The sequence below is a fragment of the Athene noctua genome, chromosome 1 (assembly GCF_965140245.1).
Source record: "Athene noctua chromosome 1, bAthNoc1.hap1.1, whole genome shotgun sequence".
Taxonomy (NCBI): domain Eukaryota; kingdom Metazoa; phylum Chordata; class Aves; order Strigiformes; family Strigidae; genus Athene; species Athene noctua.
The window spans coordinates 138,249,408-138,275,247 of record NC_134037.1 but is presented as its reverse complement, the minus strand read 5'-3'; the positions used below and the strand labels follow the sequence as shown (position 1 = coordinate 138,275,247).

The 25,840-nt window shown below is 40.2% G+C and overlaps 1 protein-coding gene across 2 annotated transcripts in view; it reads right to left on the bottom strand.

Moving 5' to 3' along the window:
• Nucleotides 1-25,840, bottom strand: part of NME7 (NME/NM23 family member 7) — a 94,761-nt gene that overhangs the window by 68,577 nt on the left and 344 nt on the right. For both annotated transcript variants that reach the window (XM_074897759.1, XM_074897768.1), the window contains exons 2-3: nt 6,285-6,392; nt 2,654-2,820 (exon numbers count right to left, since the gene is read on the bottom strand). In XM_074897759.1, the coding sequence (XP_074753860.1) occupies nt 2,654-2,820; nt 6,285-6,392 (275 nt within the window). The remainder of the gene's footprint in view (nt 1-2,653; nt 2,821-6,284; nt 6,393-25,840) is intronic.

The window sequence follows — 25,840 nt, the reverse complement described above, 5'->3', positions numbered from 1 at the left end:
CCTCAGGTTACAACCACCCAGGATCACAAGTGAAAGACTACAGAAACAGAAATCCCTGTGCCATGCCAGTGATTCTTTCTGGGGTACACTGTAAGTAAGCACATGCTTACCCATTTTAGGCACTGTTTGTGAAATGGTTTCCTTATGATACACTGGGAGGGGAGCAGGGAAGAACACTCAAATATGGCTGTATTTAAAAATTAACCCAAGACTTAAGTAAAGTAGGTGTAGAAATTGAAGCTCCATAGAACTGTCTTAATAATTTTAACCTAATTCTAGAAAGGGCCTGTGCAAACCTAGCCTCTTTTTACACATCTGTGTTGTACCTCATGTACCTAGAGCCAGGTTCACTTGATTTATTGACAAAGGTCCATAATTCAAGACATTAAAGACTTTTTATAAACATTCCTCAGTCTCCCTCAAAGGCCATTCCTGAGCCTGTCTGCACACATATTCAGTGATCAAAGAATGTATTTCCAAAGTCAAACTGCTGATAGTCCTGTAGCGCACAAAGGCAAGAAAAAGATGGGGAAACATTCTGCCTCATACAACATCCTTTAAATTATTGATAGTATTCCAACTACAGATTATTTTAGGAATTATAGTAAAACATCTGCAACATGTGATATCTATTTAACTAATAACTGCTGCAAAACCTGCTAGGAACAGGCCAAAAAGACAAATACCTCCCATGCAACTATTATGCCCAAGGACTGTTTTAATATGACCCTGTTTACCCAGTGAAAGCTTCTGTGAAGAAACCGGATTTTGAGGATCTCTTGCCTGTTTAAGACACCTTTCACTATGTTCCTTTGGGCTATTCTGAATATGTAACACCACTTGCATATCTGTTATCTTTCAGATGACATTCCTAACATGTTTTCCAAACAGCTGACATGTCATAAATTCCCCTCCTTCCTTTTGTAGAGCAGTAGAAAAATTCACACCCTCCCAAGACCACTGACACAGCTACAGTGTTGCTGTATAGATGGCAACTTCCCTTAAAAGAAGAAAATGTTATTTCATCACAAGCTGCCTTTTCTTGGTGTAAATGCATCAGCACCAGGGCTTATGCTAGTTTAGGCAGAGCAGGAACATAAAAAGTTACACTGATATAAAAACTACAAACAAGGCAGATGTAAACTACCCAAGACTCCACTGAGGAACACAGAGAGTAGCCACATATACAGAAGCCTTCCTCTGGTGTTCTCCACCTCCTTTGCTACTCTTCCACCATGTCCAACCCCACCTTGGAGAAAAAGCACTAGGAGAACTCTTTTTGGAAAGATATTGCATCAGTCATTTCCACAGCAATGTTTTTGTGAGGTTAAAACAAAGATGTATGTTAAGCTTCCAACTCTTCCTATACGTCTGGTTATGTACAACTCTCCAAAAAGAGTTCAAAATAAGCCCAGTTATTGGGAGGGAGCAAGAAAGCAGGCAAACAGGGCTCACTGGAACATCATACCTAAGAAAATATTTTGTGTTCTTTTCAAAAAAAGCTGGGGTAAATTATCAAAATTTATTAATTTGCAAATTCACAGATTACCTGCACTGCAGTCAAACCAGATTCCTTTTAAATTAATCTTATTGTCATTTTATTAGGTCTCTCCTGATATTTTTGCTCATGGATGGGCTCTTAAAGACTATTCCAAAGCAAGCCTTTCAACCAAAATGAGATGATGAGTCTTATCTTCATCCATTATAAACGAAATTTGTCTTAACAAACAAGCCCATAGGTTTTATTGACATACTCAATCTATACTTCCTGTCCTCATGCACACAGAGTTTCACGGAATCACAGAATCATCAATGTTGGAAAAGCCCTTGAAGCTCCTCCAGCCCAACCATGAACCTCACCCTGACCGTTCCCAACTCCACCAGATCCCTCAGCGCTGGGTCAACCCGACTCTTTAACCCCTCCAGGGATGGGGACTCCCCCCCTGCCCTGGGCAGCCCATTCCAACGCCCAATAACCCCTTCTAGAAAGAAACTTCCTAATATCCACTCTAAACCTTTCCTGGCACAACCTAAGGCTGTTACCAGTTTAGGAAATGCTGAAAAAATTCTCAGAAAAAATCCTCCATAGTGTGAAAAACAATGGAGAATGGGAATGAGCCTCTCTCACTCCTGTTCCCACTGTTTTCAGTTACTACTACTAAAAGAGAGTAGATCTGATCAGTAAGGCATTAAGTTTCTGCACAGATCCCAGAGAGACAAGCGCTAGTTTTGCAAGATCCAGGCCTTTTGAGCCCAGCACACATCAAGGCTACCATATCAATTCTGCCCCAAGAGAGTCCACAAATCACAAGAATCCTATGGCTGCCTGCCCTGGGGGAGTAACAAAGCTGAGCAGGACTCCCTGCTTTCCTCCTCCCCCTCTTCTCTCCCAAGAGACCTAAAGGAGGCAGCAGTTGACACCACAGTTCTCCTGGCCTTGAAGATTTGTCAGGTAACAATGGCAGTCATGGGTTTGCCGACAAGCAGGGGTCACTTTGCTTCTCTCCAGCTATCACTATGTCAGATCAAACTGCATGCAGACTTGTAGCTATCCTCCTCTCCCCGTAGTACAGAAAGCTTATCTCGTTCCTAGCAAACAGCTACTTTGAAACCCCAACCACAAAGGAAGATTTCAAAAACTGTGCTTTCTTACCTCTCTTTGCGGCTTCCCAGCTTGCGAGCTGTGTACTGATCCCCATAGTCCACCAAGGATAGATGACGGGAAAAAACAGTAATTTTGTTGCCCACAAATAAATCCTCAAGGTGTAAGCTCTCATACTTGGTGCGCTTCAGAAAGGTGCGATGGTTCTTCACATCATACTGCAGAGAAAAGAAGATTAAAAACTACCATAGCAAGAGATTTAAGCTGTGGGCAAACTCAACATAATTTTTACTCTGCTTACAGAAATGTGCATAGTACTGTGGGATTGAAAAATTGATTTAATTCCTAACCCTTTGAACTTACAGGTGTACCAGAAAAGATTAGAAGACTAAACCACAATTACAGATTTATTCCATATAAACAGTCTCAGGCTGACAGCCACCTTTGCATTTTTTATTTTATCATTTGCTTGTGCTAATTCAAGCTGTGATAAACAGTACAGGTGCCTAGTGGATACCTCTGCCCAGTCCCACTGAGAGTTCCCCCTAGCAGATCTATGCTTTTTCACAGACCAATGGCTCGCACCAGGAATGATCAAGATACACACTGTGGCAAGTCTCCTCTTCAGGGCATCGTTCCAGTGATACTATGCTTTATTTGACTGCATAAGACTCAGAATTAGGGATGGATGGATGCCTGCAACACTCGGTTGAGACGTTCTCACTGCCTAGAGCTGCAAGCTCAAAAGCCTGTCAAGACAAATCAGCCATACATTGTCATTCCAAGCTAGAAGCAAGATTTTAATGTGTAGTTTTCTGGGTGGACTGGCAGAGCACAAAAGGCAACCTGCTGAACAGTTTCTTCACTGCACGTCCATATTACAGATGCCTTCAGTTTCCTGAGGAAGTAGAATCCTATGAAAGGAAGAGTTTTGTCCTCCTCGGGCCAAACTTCTCCTTCTCTGCCCTGAATTACATACACTGTCCTTCATTGCAAGTGTATATAGGCTAGAGTAACATTAAAAGAAAGAACATCTTTCCAACAAATTTTGGAGGAAAAAAAATTAAGAGCAAAATTACATACTCCTCCGTGTTCTGAAATGTGTGAATACATTTCTCTCCTGTTAGGAGGCTATAAGAATTGTAAGATTTTCCAGAATAGCCAAAACTTTGCAGATCAGAGAATATAAATTATTTTGATACTTCCTTCTGCTGAGGCAGGATTATAAGGAAGAATCCTTCCCTGCTGTGAAATGTCTTTAGCCCCTCATACGTGCTCCTACTAAGCATCCTCTATTCAAGTGTGGTAGGGAATGAAATTACAACATGCTGGAAAAAAAAAAAAAAATCACTTGAATTCAGCTACTTGTTTTTTCCTGGACTTTGTCAGGAAGCCTATTTACTGTCTTGACCATATTCAAATTCTTCAGTATCTTGACTAAAACTCCGAACATTTCCTTGGTTATTTCATTAACAGTTGCTAGAAAGGCCCCCCAAGATGTTTCTCTCAAGCAGAAGATAAAGGTGGGGGGAGGCATCTATCTGTGTTAAGGAATTTTTCTTTAGAGTGGAATTTTGGATCTGTTTAAAAGACCTTTTTATAAAGCGAAAGATAAGCCACAGCAGAAGAAATGTAAGACTGTTTGGCCTGTTCCTCTTCTGTCCATGTACATGTAGAAGTAAATTACCCAAAACAAAATTGTTCTCTGCTAAGAATCTGTCCCTTTTAAATATTTCTTCTCTCTTCTTAGGAAATCTACCATAGAAAGAAAAGTTTTTCAGGCTTTAAGAATTCCCCATGACAGTGATTAACTATGGAAATTTCAGAGAATGGGGCATCTCTTTGTCAAGACGTTTAGTTTGATAGCAAGTTATTTGCTGTCCTTGGACAATAAACCTATGCTGCCTTCTTCCAGGCACAAGGCAAGCTGGAAACTTGTCTTATTATTCCCACTGTCATTTTTTTTCACAGGAACCAAGCCATGAAGGACTGAGACAGAAAAGGAAGGCTGAGGACTTTACATAGCACAAGTCTTCAGCAGCTGTGCTCCACCCTCGGCTGAGGTGGGTGATAAAGGAGAGCTATTGTCAGGGAGGTGGGAAAGGGGATGAAACATCTTTCTTATAAGCAGGGAGAAGCTGGCTCCTATCCATTACCTCCCTTCTCAGATATGTTAGAGGTAAAAGCAGGCTGTCATCTCCTCAGGAAGATACCAAAAGATGCAGAAAAATGACGCAGTAATAAAGAAAGAATCACCAAATTCTACAGAAATTAAAAAAAAAAATCAAAAAAAAAATTTCCATATTTAATCTCTGTCCACAAACTTATCTCCAAAAGTGATTTTGAGATATTCTTTCTACAGAGGTGTTACATGCATTTTTGCCTTTTTAACTCTTGTCCTGATCACACACAGCCCATATACGCTCATGACTGTGTTTACACCACACTGTCTTAACCTAAGAGCACACTAGCAAAATGTAGAAGTCTACCAAGCCATAGGTATTTGATGCTGAATGCATTAAGAAGCTCAAGCACACCTTGAAAGCTCTTGGGTTTGAGACATCTAGGTGAAATGAACAACAATTTTGCCAGCCTACACATGGTTGTGTAGGAGGATTATTACGGCTCCTGACTGATTAGCTAAATTGTCTCTGGGAAATAAAAAATAAAAATCCTCACATTTTGACAACTGCGCACACACAGACATCATACAAAGAACTAACTTAAAAGGGACAATATCATGATGGAGTTTGTCTAAAGAAACCATCAGTAAGAAGTGCAAAGTGCATCTCCTCACACAGGTGGGTACCATGGTTTCAGTGAGGAGTACTTTGGGTAAGAAAAGGCAGATTCCACTAGCTTTCTTATTTCTGCATTTGATATTTATAGCAGGAAAACTAAAATTTGACAATGAAATTACTAATGAATATCCAAATCTAGACTAATTTCAGACCCTTAGGTCTTCATTAAAAATCAGACAGGACTAGTCCAAACCATATGCTTATTTCTAAAAGGAAACAAAAAGCATTGGTTCGTTCATTAGGATTATCTTTACAGTACATATTATATTTATATACATATCCCTGCTATTGCAAAATACTTGTTTTAACCTACTATCAATAAACAATGATGATTAGTTGTCTGAACTGCAAATCAGAAAGGTCTGCACAAGCACCACTGATAGAAAAATTTAGATCCCACTGTCTGAAATATTCTTTCTTTCATTAAAATCAATTTAAAAGCAATTTACCATTTCCTCTACTTTGATAAGACTCTTACATTTTACTCCTCAGAGACTTTTGGAATTCCTGCTGAAGCTTACTCCCCCGTTTGGAATCAGCTTCAATTTACATTTCTCAAGCAGTAGGTCAGTGTTGTTGAGTTTCAATTCTGAAACCCAAGTAGAGATTGAATGAAAACACATTTGAGAAAACTAATCTCTCCATGCCAAAGCAAGCTTTAAGAAAAAAAAAAACCACCATAAACATGGAAGCTCTTCCACGTGCTTCACTGTGAACTTGTGTTTTCGCTTTTCTTTTAGTTTTAGAAACAGAGCAAAATACATCTTAAAATACATTTTCCTTACCTGGAAAATTAATAGGCAGAGGCAGTGGCTTGCCATTTTACAAACTGTTTAACTGGATATTACACTTACAACAATATTTTTTTCTTTTGTTCTTACCATTTCAATCGATCCATCTTTTGGATAATATAGAAGTTCGTAACGCCGAAACAGCGAAGCATTTGGGTCATACCATTCAGCAGTGAAAGCAAATCTGTCATCCTGACTCTGGAAAAACAAAAGGGGGGAAAAGGGCTATTACAAAAAGCATAAATGTTTTGTATGTAACACACGAATAAAAAACTTCCTTGCATTTATTATCAGAAAAGTAAAACAATTCACTAGCAACTGCACTTGCACACTCTGCATATCATCTTCTGCTTAGCACAGCTGGTGACATCTTTTCACTTCTTAGCTATCAACTTATCATCTTTTAAGTATGATGGAAATAGCATGACAGTTTTCCAGGCAATCTCAAAGCTCATTCTGATTTCATCAGCCATGAAATGTGGACTGTTGTAGAAGTAGTTGTTAGACAACTTAACTTTGTGAAAGTATTTCATTTACTTTCATTTGTTAAAAAGAATGTGTTTGCTCACAACTAAATTATAGAATCTTAACACATTTTCTACACATCCTACAAGAAAACACTCTCCTCTTCCTGAGCAGTCATATCTGAACTCGTTACTGATGAGAGAAGCATATTCAAGTTAAGGACAACATTAGTTTGATTCACTACTGAACTTCCTGAAATTTACATAAAGCATAAATAACCTGATCTCATTTACAACTCATTTTCTGCCCCTAAGGAGTGTGACAAGAAAGCTAGACTTCAATAATTCTAAAACTGTAGTGACATGGGTAGCTTCTCTCCGCTCCTCATCCTGCAGAGGATAACCCCCTACAGGAAAGTAAGCACAGAGGTGCTGCAACACATGTGGACATGCAGTTCTAACACCTCTCCGTGGTATATGTTTGATAGCTATTGATACTGCAATATCAGCTATTTGAGAGCTGTTAGATGGGGCTCTAAATTTTTATTGTCCACACCTCCTCTAAATCTGATTGCTACTCCTGAGGGTAAACACAGTCTTGCCACAGGCTTCCACTCTTTAAATATATCTGTACTCTTCTTATACACCTTAAACTTTTAGGTACCACTGGGAGTTCAAGTTGAAGCCATTTAAGCCTTTTTTGTCCTCCAGATTTTAGGAAACAGCAGCATTTCAGTTGTTTCAAAGACTGGTCAGTAAGCAACGGACAGAAAGAGTTCCCCTGAGTTTCCATGACTATGCTGGAACACTAGCAGGAAAAGGAATCATCATAATTTTCCTAGTGAGTGCAAGCCTATAGACATATAGACATTAAAAAAAAACCCAACAAACCAAACCAAACTCCCAAAACAACAGTGATCTTGCTTTTGTTGTCAGTGCATTTTTTTTTCTTTCAACATCTTCAGTTTAAAACTGATTTAGGACTAAGTGCTTTTGCAGGTTTAAGTCCTAACACAAGCAGCAGGAGGAAAGAATGAGATAATGAAGAACAATTTCAGAATTTTACAATGTTATGAATAGTTGTACCTGTTCAGCTCAAAGCATCATGGCAAGTGCCCGACCCTCCTGTCAGCCCTTATAGTACCCCTACATTGCAAAACAAAGATATGATTATGTCACAGAAAGATTTAGGCAGCAGGGACAGCACAGTGCTCTCTGAAGTATGCAAAGTTTTCCTATCTAACTGTAGAAGTCTGTTCAGCACTTAAACTCCTATTTACATGAGCTATTTTAACTTCTGTGCTATCTCTACATTGCACACTGCAGCCACTGACAATACTTAAACTCATGTTTTGGGTGCAGCATCCAGCACAAAAACTCCCTATGGACTTAGCCTGGTTTCTGGCCCTTACTTAAACTAGACACGCTTTAAGACATCCTTACATGATGTCCTTAGCCATGCCTTCATTGCTACTGCTGTCATTCTGGAGATATGCAAGCCAGAACAAACTCACGTCCAAACCCACAACTTAATTTTTCTATATAGGCATGTTGTTGGCAATAAGTAATAAGGGTTGGCAGACAATAATAAATGGCTGATTTAATCCTTAATCTTAAATACACTCATACTGCTGGAAGGCAAGACAAAATATTTGATTGATTTGACCATCATCTTGTCAAGGATATATGTTATAGAGAAGCAACTTCTCTACCAAAGATGTTGTGTAAAAAGAAAAACAGTCCTGTTTCTAGAGCACTACCTCCAGATGTTGATTAGTGATGTATGAGATAAAAAAAGATGCAGCATCCTTAACCAATGCCTCCTCATAACATGAAGACATATATAATTGCCTTACTTCATACTACATATTTCATATTATAACATCAATTTCAAATATATTTTCTATATAGCAGTTGCCAGAGAAGCTACTTATTTTAATTTAAGCAAAACTTCCAAAATTTCTAAATGCTTACTTTTCTTGGGAAGTAATGTATTTATGTGAACAAGCAAAGAAAACACCATTAGATTTTTCACTTAGTCACCGGTATCAATCATAGGCACCTTCACGTTTACAGTGAGAAACTACACTGTACATCTTGTCTGGTGAGGACTTGGTCTGCTTTTTTTCTGAAATTAATTCTGTAAGATATTACTCAATGTCTGAGCTATCCATATTTGTTATTCAGCAAACTCTGCTGGCCCCTGCTTCTTACTCAACTGAAAGGCAGAAATTACCATTCTGTATTATCTTCTTTTAGCATTGTAAGCAAAGGCAAGGTAATAAATGCTACTTAGACTTGAACAACAGTGCAGAGCTAACCCCTAAACACCCAGTAACATTATCAGTAAGCAGGAAAATCTGAATTGATTGTTAGATTGTTATCTGGAAAATATGGAGAGCTAACAGTTTTCTAGATTGACGAAAACAAAGTCTGTAAAGCTTCTCCTGGACGATAACTAGAATTTCCTCTGCTTTATGGACATGAAATTATCACAATAAATATTTCTAAATGCAGAGAAAAACATCAGAAGACAACTTAATAGCTTATGGGAAACACTGTAAAAATAATTGGAAACAGATTATGTTTGTGAACAGGTAGATTATTTCAGAGGCATGCACCACAAAGTGAAGAAATTTATTATTAAAAGCAAACTGAAGACCCTGCCAAACAAGTATAATGCAAAACACAGTAGGACTGCAGTTTTACTATTGCAGATTCATGCAAATAGTCTTAAACCAGATAGACAACAATCCTGAATACAATCATGCCATGGAGTAATGTGAACATATTCTGGTGAGCTCTTGCCAGGCATCACTGTAAATCTGCCACTCCAAGTCATTAAAAACACAAAATCATCAAGTTTTAAGAAGTGAGTACATATTAAGCTCATAATACATCTGTTTAGATGAGAACTGAGACTTTTCTTTACGTATTTAATGGAGTAGGATTTTAAAGGCAAAAAACAAATACAAAAACCTGTCCACTTTCCACCACATACTGTAAGGATTGCAATAAAATTTTAAGTCTTCACAGCCCTGAATTTATTTTTTCTGAACATTTACTTTCAATCAATTTACTGCTCAATCAACAGAACTGGTGGGGCAAACAACTTTCTTACATACCCTTTCACTAGTGTGCCCTAGATTGCAATGTGGGAAGGAGTCTCAAAGATGAGAAGGTGCTACAGGAGACAGGCTATGTTTTGTCCTTGGCTTCTGTTCACCCTCCTAACAAAGGAAACTCAGAAAGAAAATAATCGTCCAGAGCAGAGCAGTTAAGAGACCAGAGATGATCTGTCAGGTGGTCTCATGTTCAATGCACTGCACTGCTCCAGACCAACACGAGAGTCCTGACAGGGGAAGATTACACAGCCCCTGACCAGAGAACCCCAGCACCTCCTTCCCCCAGGGATATGGCTGAAACACATTAGTCACTAATGAAATCACATCACTGCAAACAGCTCAAGTAATAACAAATCAAGTGAATCTATAAATATGTTATAACTCAGAAAATTCTTGCTTTAAAGCATTAGTTTCCGTTAATTTCTGTACCGTACCCTAATTAAAATCACAAATACCCTCCACTCTCATGACTAGGCAATTAACAAAGCAACACCTAATGGGAGAGAAATAATTTTTCAGAACTTTTCACATCAGTGGAAAAATTATCAGCATTAAAACACCCAGCAATGATTCATGCACTTTATATTTACATACTAATAGTTTTAGAGTAGCTGTCTTGAGCTAAATTTTTACAGCCCCTTTCCATCATAAAAGCAAGGCCACTGAAATCAGTGATGTCAAAAGTTCACCTACTGTGAATATGGAAAGGATAATGTTTTTCTTTCTTCCTCCTTTTACTAGCTGCACAGAAAAACATTTGGATGCATGTGTAGGCTTTTTTGTTTATATTAGTATGTGTGAATATGCAGTAGGATGGTTCTGTGCACGTGAGAAACATTTATTGAAATACAGCTGAACTTAAAAAATTAAATTTTGTACTTTGTACTTAGTTCTGAAAGTGATGGAGGAAGCAGTCCTTCTTAGCTAGCATGGGACTAAGTTCTAGAAGCTAAATCTAAGCATTTATGAAATAACTGTGCTCACAAAAAACCTCTGCTGTAGAGGGAAATGGTTTGTCTGCATCATAGCTGCCAAGGAAGCTCATAACCAGAAAGCAGACAGCTTAGCAAACTGGACAGGAAATGACCTCTTGTCCTGTTAACCTTTTAGGCTACCAAATAGCTTCTGGTTTGCAGTAACACAAAGCAGATCTTCCAAAGGTTTTCATGAGAAGCAACAGTAGTAGAACAACAGCTCAGGGGCTAAGGAACTTGTATGGAAGGTGAAGAAATAATTTTATCCCTTTAGTCTGAACCATGCAGAACATACATCTGGATTTGGTTTTCTCGGCTTCAAGATGCCTCCTGACTGCCACATTACTTTACTATTCTAGGGGAGTACTTCTGTCCTCTTCCCCTAGTTTTGACTAGAAATTTCATCCTAGAGTTTCTCCTACAACAGAGAAGAGAACACAGGGAGTCAGGAGCTACAGGATTTTTTTTCTGCTGGGCATAAGCATTCTCAGATTTATCACAGTCTAAGGACAGTTTCAATGATTCCCCTTGCTATTACATAGGCAACATTACTAAGATCTTGCCTTCACATGACTTCCTTTTTCCATTATACAGATAATTCTGTCTCATCTGTAAGCTCAAAGTTAGTATTTTTCTGACAGTTTGTCACTTCAGGCTTTTGAGCTGTAATCTCTCTGTTCTGTAATTGACTGGAAACAACTATGTGTGCTTCAAACTAGTTATCAGCCTGCAATGTATCATAACCCCTTTAGCCTACTACTCACGAAAACTTAACATGAAACAGTATCAACATATTTCTTAAAATTAGAAAAGCACTGAGGTATCTAGAAAGTACATTTTTACATGCTATTAGCAATCTGATCTCTATGAGGTTTATGCACGCTATCAGGAACTTCAACATGCATGACACATTTGACACAGGCTCACGGTCTGTTGCCCACATATCTACAAGTTTAGGAGTCATGAAGAGTATTGCTACATTTTAAGTGGGCAGCTTCGTGTCTGCTTGCTCCTTCAATTTTCTCAGTGACTCAGTGACTCTGAAATCAGACTAGAGAGAAAAAGAATCAAAAGACCTGACTCAACTCCCAACGACGCAATAAAAAGACTGCACAAACCTCAGTAAAAGCTGAATCAGAGCCAAAAGGATCCATCTTGATATCGGTATTCTATATTTTGTAAAACTCTGTGCTGTCACAGGAAAAACCTGCAGTCAAGCACTGATCTTAAGAATCAAGCTGTTTCTATGAAAATTGCTGGGAACAGGATGGCCCAGCAGACAGGAACTATTCCACTAATACACAAAAAAACTTTCTGAAAAGATTGACCTGAAAGTTCCTAAAATTCTAGCAGTAATTTTAAGAGAAACATTTATTTCACAGCCTGGCCCCCCCAACCAGGCTGGTGGCACACTCAAAAATATATTGGCAGAGCAAGAGTATTTTTATAAAAAATGAGATGGTATCAAAGGATAAGCATACAAATGATTTTAAAACTTTTCAAGTGAAGATTTCATGAGGCTGACCGACTCCAACATCAGCCAGTCTGTTTACACATTAACATGTACTTATCTAGGAAAAAAAAAAAAAAAAAAAAAATCACAAACGTACAGAAATTTGTCAACCACTCTCTTTGGCAAAAAATAGAATTTGTTGAAACAGCCAATCAACAGGTATCTTTCTCCTTGCCTTTCCTCTTTGTAGGTTTTAAAAAAAAATAGCTATTGCCATATGTGTTGGTGCATTCCTTAGAGAGACGTTGGCCTCGTGCTCTTCAGACAATGGACTGAAGTGGGGGACCTGACCAGCTGCCTACATCAAGGGCATTATTCTCAGAAAGGGGTCCAGAAGTTATTGCTGTAGGTGTATAACCAACCTCTAACAGCAGGTATCTAAGTCCTGTTATGAATTATTTGAAACAGTTCCTTAAAGCTCATAAATCACCAATCGTTCATCTTCCAGACCAATCACCACTTCAGATTTAACTCTATTTTATAGTCCTGAAGAGGACTTTAGCACAAATGAAAAGAAAGTCACTAATAAACTCCTAGTCTGGGGAGCAAGAGTCTCGAATTTCATCCAGATCTATCTCCACCTTCCTCACAGTATTATACTCCCCCAGCAGGCCACAGACAGAAGCACTGTCACAGTATCACGTGCTTTCTTAAGAACCCTAGAAATACTTCGATTGCTTTAAATGGTTCACTCATTAGCTTTCCTGTTCTCCCATCCTAATATCCGGCTAGCTTTGCTTTATTTTCAGCTGAATGCTTTTAGGTGCCTCTGTCTAGGGAACTGCGGGCCCAGCAGTACACCCAGCTTCCCAAGCAGCACGGTGTGCTTGTGAATTCAGAATGCCAGGAAAAAAAATGTAACTTCAATTAGCTTTAAAGATGCTCTCAACCAATGGGTTAGGAGTGCTTTTCTTTCAGGACATTATAAATGTTACAGTCCCCTATGCACAAAGCTATAACACTGAAAAAGGAAAATCAAAAACTTCTTAAAACAATTGAAATCTCTAAAAAAAAAAGTTACATAAAAGTCAAGACATGAAATGGGACATGTTGAGCTCTCCATGGCCTTCTGAGCAATCTCAGACAAGTCAGCTTAACCTTTTGTGAGTCCTTTTCTCCAGCTGTAAGAAAATCCTTATCCTGGGAGGGCTTGCCACTCCTGGCACTAGTAAATAAAAAGGATACTTGTATTACAAAAGCTGTAAAGCAATTCTAGCTTACAGAAACCAGACAGCTTAACTTCCTCTTATACAATCTATGCCTGGGCTGCTACAATGAGATACATCTCAGAGAGCAAAGGAATGGTTAGCAAAATGGATGGTGTCACTTCATCACAGTGCAAAGCACTTGCTTTTTCAGCAAACATGTCTATCTTTGTAGTTTCCAGGCACTGTGTGCCCTTCAGTCTGACTGAACCAGAAAGACGGGATGTTTAACTACAGTAGGCAACAATCTTAAGCAAAACTTAAACTTCCAAACCACTATTCTCTGTCTTTCTTTAGGACTGCTTGTCATTACTTAGTAACAAGTACTTCTGCAAGCATGAGAAATAATAAGGTCTGGTTCTCTATACTCATGTTTCTCATCCCTGTTTTGACCACTACCTCTCTTCAACTCAGGCATTTAATAAAGGCTCACACCCACCTGGATTCTCTGATGTCTAACTAAGCTTGAGCTCACACTGAAGTCTTTCTTTAAAGATGCCTTTGAGAGTTTCTTCCCCCTCCCCATTCTTGTGAAACCTGGAGGAACATCATTATCCCACTGCCAAATCTGACTGAAATCTGCCCATAAACTTCGAACTACCCAGGGGGAAAACTTAGTGGTCAGATACACACCAACAGACTGATCACACAAACTTTGTTTCTTCTGAGGCAAACAGTCAGAGAGCAGCTGTATGAAAAATTCTGTTTGCACACTACAAGTTATTTTCCATCACCTGTAATTCTTAAAAAGAAAAATATCCATTTGTGAAAGAAAAGGGAAAGGAAAAAAAGTGCAGAAGTAGCTAAGCCATTAAATGTTAGCGACAGTTTTGCGAGACAGAAACAAGAGACTTCAGACATACTGGCAGTATTTAACAAATAACATTCTGAGTGTTAGAAAGTGCCCTCACTTTCAGCATTGTAATGCCCCTTAAATCCCAAAATGAATCCTCAGCAATGCATGCTTAAATTGTGTTATTCAAACCATCTTCTACCTTCACAGTTCCTGTAATACAGCATATTTCCCAGGCAAAACTTAAATCCACAACACTGTGTAGACAGAGCACTCAATTAGCTCTGTCTCTTAAAACTCATTTTCCTCCTCTTCTATACGTGTTTCTGGCACACGAGCTGGTATAATTTTGAGAACTCAAATTTTGCAGCCCCCTCTCTGCTGTTGGACCTCCCACCACTTTTCTCAACAGGCTTTTCTTTAGCCAAAAAGTAAAATCAAAAGATCACTTTTCAAATGGAGAAACATCTGGCAACTGCAATTTCCATGACAATGCCTTGACTACAGAGGATTCTCAATCTAAACCTCATATTCAGAAGCTCAGTGGTGAATTTTGTAAGCACATCTCTGTTTATCCTCCCCTTGTAGAAAGCAAATCCTGCCTATTGAAAATGTCACACAAATTCTAGAAGACTATTTCAAACTAGTTATTGGTTAAATTATTAAAAATTCTTAATCATCTTTGGAAATATATTGAGTCAAACACTCAACTACATTTACATTTACCCTCCTGCAGAGAGGTGCTACATCCTTTAGATCCACGGTTATCTGACTCCCGGTATTACTGGTACCTCAGCTTCTCAGATGCCTTTTGGACTATATATGTTCATATGGCTACTGCTGCCTGACCATCTGTTGCCAAGTAACATGGGGATACTTCTGCTCTGTATCACTAACCAAGTGACTCTTTCTCTTTGCCTGGGATCTCAGTAAATCATCCCCATATGCCCAGGGGCTGTGATAAACACAGCACTAGAAGGTTGAAGACCCCAGATTATCTTCTCAGATTTAGGAATCTGCAATCCCAGCTCACATCGGTGAAATTATCTTGCTGTTCTATCAATTTACTAAGCAAGAAACCTTTTACTATTGGATTATGTAAATTATCCAAGCTTCCTATGAAGTGTGTAGGCATGATTAGTGTAACCTATTCTTTTTTTTCCCAGTCTCTAAGAGAATCAAGAATTCAAATCCTCAACCATTAACTCCAGTCTTCTGCAACTACATGTTATAGTTAACTACTTCGTTACAGGATTCTTGCTATTTTTCTAATTATGGAACACAATTTCTCTAAAACACATGTAGGATGCCATGGTGCTGTTCACTGCTCTGTGAAGACATGTTTAGCTTCAGAAGACCAGCTAAGCCTTGTCCTTAGGGGGATCTGTCCCCATTTAATGCATGTTCACAAAGCTGCAGATCATAAGTTATATTACTGTACTTTTAATTACATAATCACAGGTAATTCCTCTAAGAGTAGTCAGTTGTGCTTACCATGTGCCTATCTGCCTCCACTGACTCAAGAAGAGTCTGACAGCGATTTTAGCAAAAGCAGAGCAGTTCCCTGACTCAGAAGAGCATTTGTAACACAAGTCATCTCACATAATTACATTGGAACACAAATCTTAGGTGCTTTGCACCTTATCAGTCAGCAGTGGCAGAACTAATGCTGCCATGGTCAGCTGCTGAATACTGGGTCTCTGACTTTGAACTATGAGGTTATCTGCATGGGATCCCAGAAAGAGAAACAGGGCTACACAAACACTGAGCTACCTGTGCACATCACATTACAAGATCCAACCTCTATTGTACTTACAGGAAAAACATTTCTGAAAGGCTCAAAACTTGGCCCAACATTAAAGTTGATGGCAATACTCAAAAGTAGTCTTCTTTCATAAAGACCAGTCCTCTGGCAAACTTTCAGCTTTCAATTTTCCAGCTTTTCAGAACTAAACCTCTTCAGAGGCATGCTGAATTTTAATTGTTTTCTTTAATTACGATTCTAAAATGTTTTCAATTATTTTTTTCCCACACACATTCTTATTCAAGTCTTCCATTAAATTTTCAACCTCCAGTACAATCTGTCTCAAAAATTTCAAGCAGAATGGTTGAAATTTCAGAAAGTTACGAGCAGCTGGAAGCAGAGGTTTGAAAGAAAACACCTACAAATCCTAACCAAAGCTGTCAACGGCACTTCAGAGTAGTATAATGCCCACAGCATCTTCAGATTATCTCGGCTCATAATAACCTTCTAAAAGGCATTTTTAACAAGCAGCAGTTGGTTGCCTTGTAATCACAGCTAAGGGAGAAAGGGTCCTTCAGCCAGCATACTGCCAGCATTAGCACCCAGGAGTTTGTGTGAACCGTCTAAAGATCACCCATGCTGCATCTATGTTGAACAGTCAGAGCTTGTAACAGTCAAGTAACAATTTATGATCTTATGAAGTAGACAAACAACCCTGCTGACACGTTTCTTATTCACTAATGTGAGCGCTTAAAGCAAGCATTTTGTCTGCACTACTGTTTAACCAAATATTGATGTTAAAATACTGGTTTTTTTTTCTCAGAGTGTGTCAAATATTAACTCTAAGGTAGCTGGACTAAATCCAGATTTCAACTAGTAGAGATGTCGTGGTCACACAACCTTCATTCTGAAGTCAGACTAATGACAAGTTACATGTGAACAGAAGTTCTCATGATAAAAGCTGTTCAGTAACTGCCCATTAGTAAAATTGTCAAAAATTAAAAAATTCTGTGGAGTAGGGGAAGCAAAGTAGGTAAGTAAAATCACATTCTTAAACTCTGTCAGTCCTGATGGGCTTTTACAGGTCCATCTTGTAAAGATTTGTTCCACAATTCAAAGATTTATTTCCCTCCCAGAGAACAGGCCTTTTGTCATCACAGTTTTGAGCAGACTATGTTACTCCCCAGAGATGCAAAGTTCTCTGCTGGCTGCAGACAGTGACCAAGAGATTCCAATCCCATATGCAGTTTTGGTCAGGTTGCTTAGTTCCACCTTCACAGTTGCCCCCTGCATTAGTGCATTTGATGTTCAGCACTTTTAAAAATAGGAGGGTGTATTCCCCACTTTGTCCATTTGTAAAATGGGAATAATCATCATCATTCCTTTCACAGAAGGATAGAAAGGTTTAATAGCTAAAATATCGATGCTACTTAGGCATTATAAGCCCCCCCCCCCCCCCGCCGTTTTGCCAAAAGCATGGCAGAGGCAGCTTAGTTAGTTCAACCCCATTTCCTGCTTTCTCAGACCCTTCATTGCAGCACAGGAACCAGATACCTGTGGAAGAAATTAGAAAGGGCTGCTAATGCTGCCTAGCTCACTGTCTCCACCATTGCCACCAGAAACCATGGCTACTCCAGAATGTCAGTAGCTGCAAGACTGGGTCCAGACCACAGTTCCCCTCCTCCTTCCCAGTGATGTGGGGGATGTTCAGACTTAGAGGCCACGGTTCAGTTATCAAAGAGCGTAATGGAACAGGGAAAATCAGACAGGGCGGAGAGCATTGCTATGATGTCACTAGAAAACACACAGAACAATACAGTCCTGCTCCTGGATACTACAGTAAGAGAAAGAATACATAGGAAGGATAAAAATAGGAGGGATACTAAGCTTAGTGAAGGATCATACTTAAATGTGCATGTGTTCATGTGGAAGAACAGGTACCCAGCCCTCAAGCATGCCTGCCCACATCTACCCCCTTTCCCATGTCTAGACCTCTCTTATGTGTGGCTCTCTTGCCAAGCGTGTTATTCTGCAGAAGAAGGGTGATTTTCTAAAATAACTGAGGTAGTTAGAATTATTGAAGAATTCCAACAAACAAAACATGCAACAGGCTCTCTGGAACACACCGCCGGAGAGCCACTTCTTTGCAAATGCCGGAGCACCCTCTGGCGCTCAAAGACAGGTTGAGCACCTTATTTAAACCTCGAGAGTTAACTTCGGAAACGATCATTAGGAAGCTGTCTCTGCTATTTATTCCTAGTGCACTACCCCTCAAAATTAGTAACCTTGTAAGAGGAGGGAGAAATGACTAAATTAAAAGCACAGATCACCACAGCCGGGGTGACAAGAGTCCTGTCGCATAGGAAAACTGCTGACATGTGGCCACCTTCAAAACCCAGCCTCTCAAATTGTGCCACATGTTTTAATGTTTTAAGTGAGTATCAGAGCTGTCCACTCCAGGACAACTTGCAAGGGCCACCTCACAGAGTTTCTCTCATACTGGGAACATACTTCTCTGTTATGCATTAGTGTGAGAAAAAAGGAATTTCATTGCATTTTATATGCGCTCATCTGATCGGGGGATATTCTCATCATACATGCAACTACTTGTTATACTCTCCTTCACAGTATTAAGCTGCAGCACTGTGTTCAAAGCCCAGCTATACAAAATTTACTCCCTTTATCAAACCTTACGCTTCTTTTCATTTTGATGACTGGGAGAGAACTACTGGGTTCCACCCACAAAACACTACTGAGTGACCTTGGCATGTTGTTTAGGCACCAGTGCCTCTGGTTTTCATTTGTGTAAGGACACAAGTTAACAAAAAATAGTTTGGGAGGATTAGGCCAAGCACAATGCTTACTTCCAGGAAATAGTACTTCTGGTGATTATTCCTGGTAGCCACAATTATAGCTGAAGGTCAATGTTAATGGAAAAAGCCCTCTTCAGACTCATAGAAATAGGTGTTCCCTACTACCACTGTTTCTCACCAGCCAGTTAATGATTAACAGACTATCCCACCTGGATATTCCAGATCACCATAATATTTTAGAAGCTGATACTAAAATGCTCAACTGAACAGCCAGACCCACTTTTCAGAGGCACACTATTCCCTTGGCTTAAATGAAACAGATACTATCAACCAGAAAAAGAGAAAAGGTTCAGATTTTAGTATTTAGCCACTGGCCAACAAGACAGTCAGGGCCTAGAGAACATGACACAGGAGATGAGGCTGGGAGAACCAAGCCTGCTCAGCTTGGAGAAGGCTGAGGGTGACCATACTGCTGTCTACAACTACCTAACCGAAAGGCACTAAAAAAACAGAGCTAGACTCTTCTCGAAGGTGCACAGGATAGCAAAAAATGCAAAGGACACGAGTTGAATACACAGGGCATTTCAGTTACACATTAGTAAAAAAAAAAAAATACCAGGAGGGTGGTCAAACACAGGCTGCCCAGAGGAGGTGTGCAATCTCCATCTCTAAAGATGTTCGGAACTCTCCTGAACACGGCCTGCAGCCGCCTGGTCTGGTCAGACCTGTTTCAAGCAAGTTGGAGGTCCCTTCCAAACTAAATGATGATTCTATGATTCTTATTATAGCTTGGCAGCCCCTTGCCCAAAGGTAACGTCCATCCTTCCAAGCTTCTCCAGAGCCCACACAGATCTGTTGGGTTCTTATATTAACAACGGCCCAGATGTGCTTTCAAAAAATTAAGAGCTCTCACACAACATTCTGAAGTATAAATTTTACCCACATCAAACCTGCCTGGAACAATTCTCTAAATAACCACTGGCTCTGTCACAAAACCCTATTTTTTTTATTGTGAACTGAAAGGAAAGTTTGTAACTTTTCTTTACTTCTGGCAACGGCTCATTGAGTAATTCCTGAATTCCTTCAGTTTCTGACAATATTAAAAAAACCTCAACATACAACTAGAATGGATGTGTCAAAGTTATTAAGAGCTGCACCTACAACCTGAAGGATCTGGAGACACAACTCTGAGTAATAAAGATTAGTACCGAATTTACCATTAGGTAATGCTAGATAATTTTGACTGTCATATTGCCAACTATTTGAGCCACTCCATCAGAGGAGCCCTCAATGCATCTAAAATTACTTTTAGAGAGATGGCAATTTCTGCAAGCCAAAGCCAAGACTTGGCTAGAGCAGGAAGTAATTTATCCCACAGATTCTGAACCTGTCAACTTTATAGTTGTAGGGTGGTATTTTATAGAGCACATAATGTCATAAAGATGGCAGAATCAAACCTCCTGGAACAAAGGGAAGTTATATTTTTTAGCAGTTTTCATGTGCTGACAGAGGCCCAAAGATTATGTTATTTTATCAGCTACCTCTTCTACAACATACATAGCCTATCTGCTCAAGAAGTAAATTAGCAGTATTTGGAAATGCTAGTTCAAGAAGAAACCATGCCATATTTGATGCTCATAAGAAGACTCAACATGCAATAAGCTTTTGAAGGCTACCTAATGGCATTTTGTGTATTTTTTTCTCATGCTGCATACAGTGCTTTATTTTTCCCAGTGATGAATTGCTGCAAATGAGAATTAGCCACTAAGTAAGGAAACTTGCCTTTGTGGTTGCTTCTGTCATGCAAGCTTACAACTAAAAGGGTCAGGCCACTTTGCAGCAGAAAAAAAAAATCAGTGTAATCACCAACAGGTGCTCTGGTGAAACTGACTCTTAAGACTAAAAACTATCTGACACTGTCTCCCATAATAACATCCTCATCTCTAAACTAGAGACATGGATTTGATGGATGGACCACTTGGTGGAGAAGGGATTGGCTGGATGATCACACTCCAAGAGTTGCAGTCAACAGCTCGATGTCCCAGTGTTGAGCAGTGAGGAGTGCCGTTCCTCAGGGGTGGGTGTTGGGACCGGCGCTGTTTAACATCTCTGTTGGGGACATGGACAGTGGGATCGAGGCACCCTCAGCAGTTTGCTGACAACACCGAGCTGTGTGGTGCGGGGACACGCTGGAGGGAAGGGATGTGCCATCCAGAGGGACCTGGACAGGCTGGAGAGGGGGGACTATGTGAACCTCATGGAGTTCAAGGAGGCCAAGGGCAAGGTCCTGCCCATGGGTCAGGGCAATCCCAAGCACAAACACAGGCTGGGGGATGAGTGGGGTGAGAGCAGCCCTGAGGAGAAGGGCCTGGGGGTATCAGTGGGTGGAAAACTGACCATGAGCCTGCAATGTGCACTCACAGCCCAGAAACCACCCATGTGCTGGGCTGCACCCAGAGCAGTGTGGGCAGCAGGGCGAGGGGGGCGGGGGGGATTCTCCCCCTCTGCTCCTCTCTCGTGAGACCCCCCTGCAGTGCTGGGTCCAGCTCTGGGGACACCAACAGCAGAAGGACATGGATCTGCTCAAGCAGGGCCAGAGGAGACCACAAAGATGCTGGGGGGGCTGGAGAACCCCCCTGTGAGGACAGGCTGAGAGAGTTGGGGGTTCAGCTGGAGAAGAGAAGGCTCCAGGGAGACCTTAGAGCAGCCTTCCAGGACTGAAAGGGGCTACAGGAAAGGGGGGAAGGACTCTTCATCAGAGGGTGTAGGGATAGGACAAGGGGTAACAGTTTTAAACTGAGAGGGGAGATTTGATTAGATCTAAGGAAGAAATTCTTTCCTGTGAGGGTGGTGAGACACTGGAACAGATTGCCCAGAGCAGCTGTGGCTGCCCCCTCCCTGGAAGGGTTCAAGGCCAGGCTGGACGGGGCTTTGGGTAACCCAGGCTAGTGGAAGGTGTCCCTGCCCATGGCAGGAGGCTGGGACTAGATGGTCTTTAAGGTCCCTTCCAACCCAAACCATTCTGTGATTAGGAAAGTGTCTTTTGGGGAGATTTTGCATCTCTTCCTGGAAGAGTTAAATATGCCTTTTTTATATGGCAACTATTTTGCAACAAAAAGTACATAATTTAAAAGTTATTAAATTAAAAAAATTTTATACACATGTATTTGTTCAGGAAAGTCTAGTATCAGGAAAGAGTTTTGCCTGTTTATATGATCAGCTCTACACCAGTGTTAACCCATTTTGCCAGTTAATCCAGTATGGTTGAAATTACTGGTTCCCACATGAAACTCCTGTAAAACCAAGGTATATTCCACACCTGCCACATGAGCTGTATTGCCTTTATAAAGTCTTCAACTGAAAATCTGATCACACCGTGATATGCTGGACCATAAGGAGCCACAGACTCGTTGTCAAGTTCTAGAAATGGCTGATTCACTTCCTGTTTTCTAAGATTCATTTTCCAAAATATGAAAACAGATTTTCCACTGATGAATCTAGGCATTTAAAAAAAATTACTCATCTTCCCTGTCTAAACTGAGGATATCCCTGTTGATATTCTCTAAGCTATGGGTTTTATCAATGAACTAATGATAACAGTAACAACAATAAACATAATATACAAGTTGTAAAATTTTCTGTTGAAGTGAGCTGAACTGTTCATCTCCAGATATATTCAAGATTGTGGTCAAAATTACAAGACTGCAAGCTCTGTCAACCTACCCCAGGAGAATCTGCTTCACATATATTCTCCCCCAACTTTGCAAAAAGATCCAGGTAGCTGGACACTCAAAATCCACTAACCACATGCTTCTACATCCACAAAATCAAAGCCAGATGGCATCATACTGGACAAGTCACCTGCTTTTCACGTGCCTCAATTTTTTTATGGACAAGACAGAAATATTTGTCTCTCCTGTTGTTCAAAGAGTCTGTAATGTAGGCTGCTGTTGTCAGATGTGCAGGGGTAATTGTTCTAAAGAGTGAAGGGAAAGGAAATCATCCAACCGCACCCATGTAGAGCCTCTCCAAGTGCAATAAGGTCCTGTATCTGTGACATGTTGCTAGTGTACAGAGGCTACTGTTCTCTGACAAATGCAGTATTTCTATATCTGGAATACTTTCAAGTGCCAGAGTGCACCAAACTCATTAATAAAATTAAACTAATGTTGTTAAAGAGATGGTCCAATATGTCTCTGCATGGGATTACATGAAAGACACCATTAAAGCACAATGCATCCCAGCAGCCAAGTGAGACAGCACATCTCAAGATGGAGACAACCAAGTTTCCCTTTGGGAATTTGCTGCTCACTGTCCACAGCAGCCATGTGTCACACAGCACAGTCAAGATGCCACTGTGCATTAGAGCGGATATGAAATACTGGCATCTGATAACAATGAAGACTGTTTTCCAATGTTTTGCAGACCTTTAAGCCAAATCTGCTGTCATAGAAACACAAATAACTACAGGATATTTCAGGACATTTCTCCCCTCACCTTAGCTTCCACCACAGTTACGTGCCCAGTTTTACACTACACACAACTGCTTCCATATGATTGAAGTATAGGTTCAACACAAATCCTCTCCAAACTGACTCCACTGAAAGGTATTACACTGAAGTTATTATAGTTTTCTTTCTGTGGCCACGATATGACTCCTAACAGATTTTTTCTGAGTAGGTATATACGTTAAAACTAATGCAATCTAGACAACTGACTGGAAGCAACAATGTACTAAAGGCTGGCCAAACTTTCTAGCAGAAAATTCATTACTTTCAGAATACAATTAGGTTCCTAAGGCTAAAATCCAGCTTGTAGGTCAATATTTGAATCTGCCAGAAACACTCTTTTTCATTTTGATTCATAGTTCCTGAGAGAAGATGTCTTGAAAATGTTTGAAATGGATGAGGTGTGTAAAGTCACAGCGTCCAGCAGTCAGATAACTTACCCCTTTGCCAAGATGCTGTGTCCACACCTACCTGGGCACCACACATTCCTGAAACATCTATTTTCCCATCATCTTCCAGCTACCAAACTATGTATTTTAGTAAACGCAGGAGGAAAGGCACACAGGTGGCAGAATTGGTGGCTTTGTAAGTATAAAAGAAACAAGCAGGACTCTGTAACACTTGAAAGGCCAGAGAAAACCGAAAGAGAGAGGTCCCAGGGCACTGGAGAAAGGCAAGAGAGACAGTCAACCCAACTGCAGTCTTTGGGAAGATAAGGGAACAAGTTATCAAGCAGTTAGTTGTTGAGCATCTAAGAAAATAATACAATAATAAAAAGTAGATAATGTCAATCTGCCAAGAACAAATTTTTGTCAAGAACAAATCTTTTTCTGACACAATGAGCAAGGGAGAAGCCACAGATGTTACAAACTGGGCTTTGACTGGGCTTTTAATTTAAATCACCTGAGAGTCTGACAAGCTGAATAGGGAATTATGGCCTAAACTGAAGAGTGGTTACAACTATCCCATGAAGTAGTAATTAGGAATACTTCTCTGGCAGATTGCGAGTCAAACGGGATTCCACAAGGATCTACCATGCACCTAGGTTTATTTGATTTTTTCCTTATTACACTGACAGTGAAACTGAGAAAGCACACTTTCAGAATCTGGGCTGATAACTAAGGTGGGAAAGATTGCAAGCAGTTTAGTACACAGAAGCAGAACCCAAAATGATGATCTGGAAATTCTACAGAGACAGATGCAAAGTAGTACAATGATGATCAAGAAAACAAACTCAAATACAAAGGAAAAAAACTAACCAGACCACAAAAACACTGGAAAAAGAATCTGCAAGTTAACAGTGGGTTGCAGTTAGAGAGTGAGAGTAAGAGTGCAATGAGGCACAGTTGGAAAAAAAAAGGATGCAAACTTGGCACTCGAGATTTAAGACACAAGAAACAAGTGTTTTGCTCTGTCCAGCAGCAGTGAAACATAGCAGTTGGCAAACAACATACAGACTCAACACCACATTTAAAGAAAAGTACAGACAGAATGGAGAAAAATCTAAACTTTAAAAACAGTAGGAAAAAACTAATAGAACAAAATTTGTTTAGTGTAGAAAATTGTGAAAAGAGGAAAGGGCGAAGTTATAATATCCAAGTTCTTCGGCACATAAAAGACAAAACTGGAGTATCTTTATACCCACCAAGGATACCCTGGCATAATTTGCAGCACGGAATATATTAGGAAAAAACCTCACTATAAAAATCATCATGAAATGGATTTACATCAACAGATCATGCATCTCCTGTCACTGAGGGCTTTTCAAAATAAATTAAACAAATTCACCATGGAACATTTTGTTAGAGGTTGCTGTAAGATTCAGCGCCACTTTAATGAATCAGTTAATTTGGTGTCACCTCAGAAATCAATGGAGGTTAGAAACACATCACACCAGTCACCTACAACAAAGCGAACGTTTTACCTAAGTGACACTCACAGCGCGGGACTTCTGCTTGCATAAATAAACAACGTGGGAATAGAAATTATAATTTTACCTGGATTAAACAAAAGACCTGTAACTCCTGCATTTGAAAACGACTGGTGGCCTTCCTACTTAAGTGGCAAATGCTGATCTAGAGTTCGTGTTCTGAAAGCAAACAAAGCTGCTACACAGGCTGGCAGAGCTGGGGCAAAGCTGAGCAGGCAGGCAGGTGCACCGGCCAGGCTCTTAACGTGTACCTTGCATACACGGTCGAGTACAAAATTACATTCAAAGTTGTTAGCTTTTAATCAGCTTTGCAGCACTGTTTTTTGCATACCATCTTGGGCAACGGGGACTCAGTTGTTTTATCACGCAAACCGTTTTTTCGTTAGTGCCCCGGCACCGACATCCTGTCGCCTTCCTAAACAGGAGTTCCAGGCGAAAATTAAAACTTTCGCACCTGAAACGTTTTCCTCTCTTCAAATACACCAGCTGCCTTCCCACGGGGTCCTTCAGGCGTCTCCGAAGGAGCCCGTTCCGAGCGGCTCAGCCGCGCAAACATCCCCCCGCTCGGACACCAGCG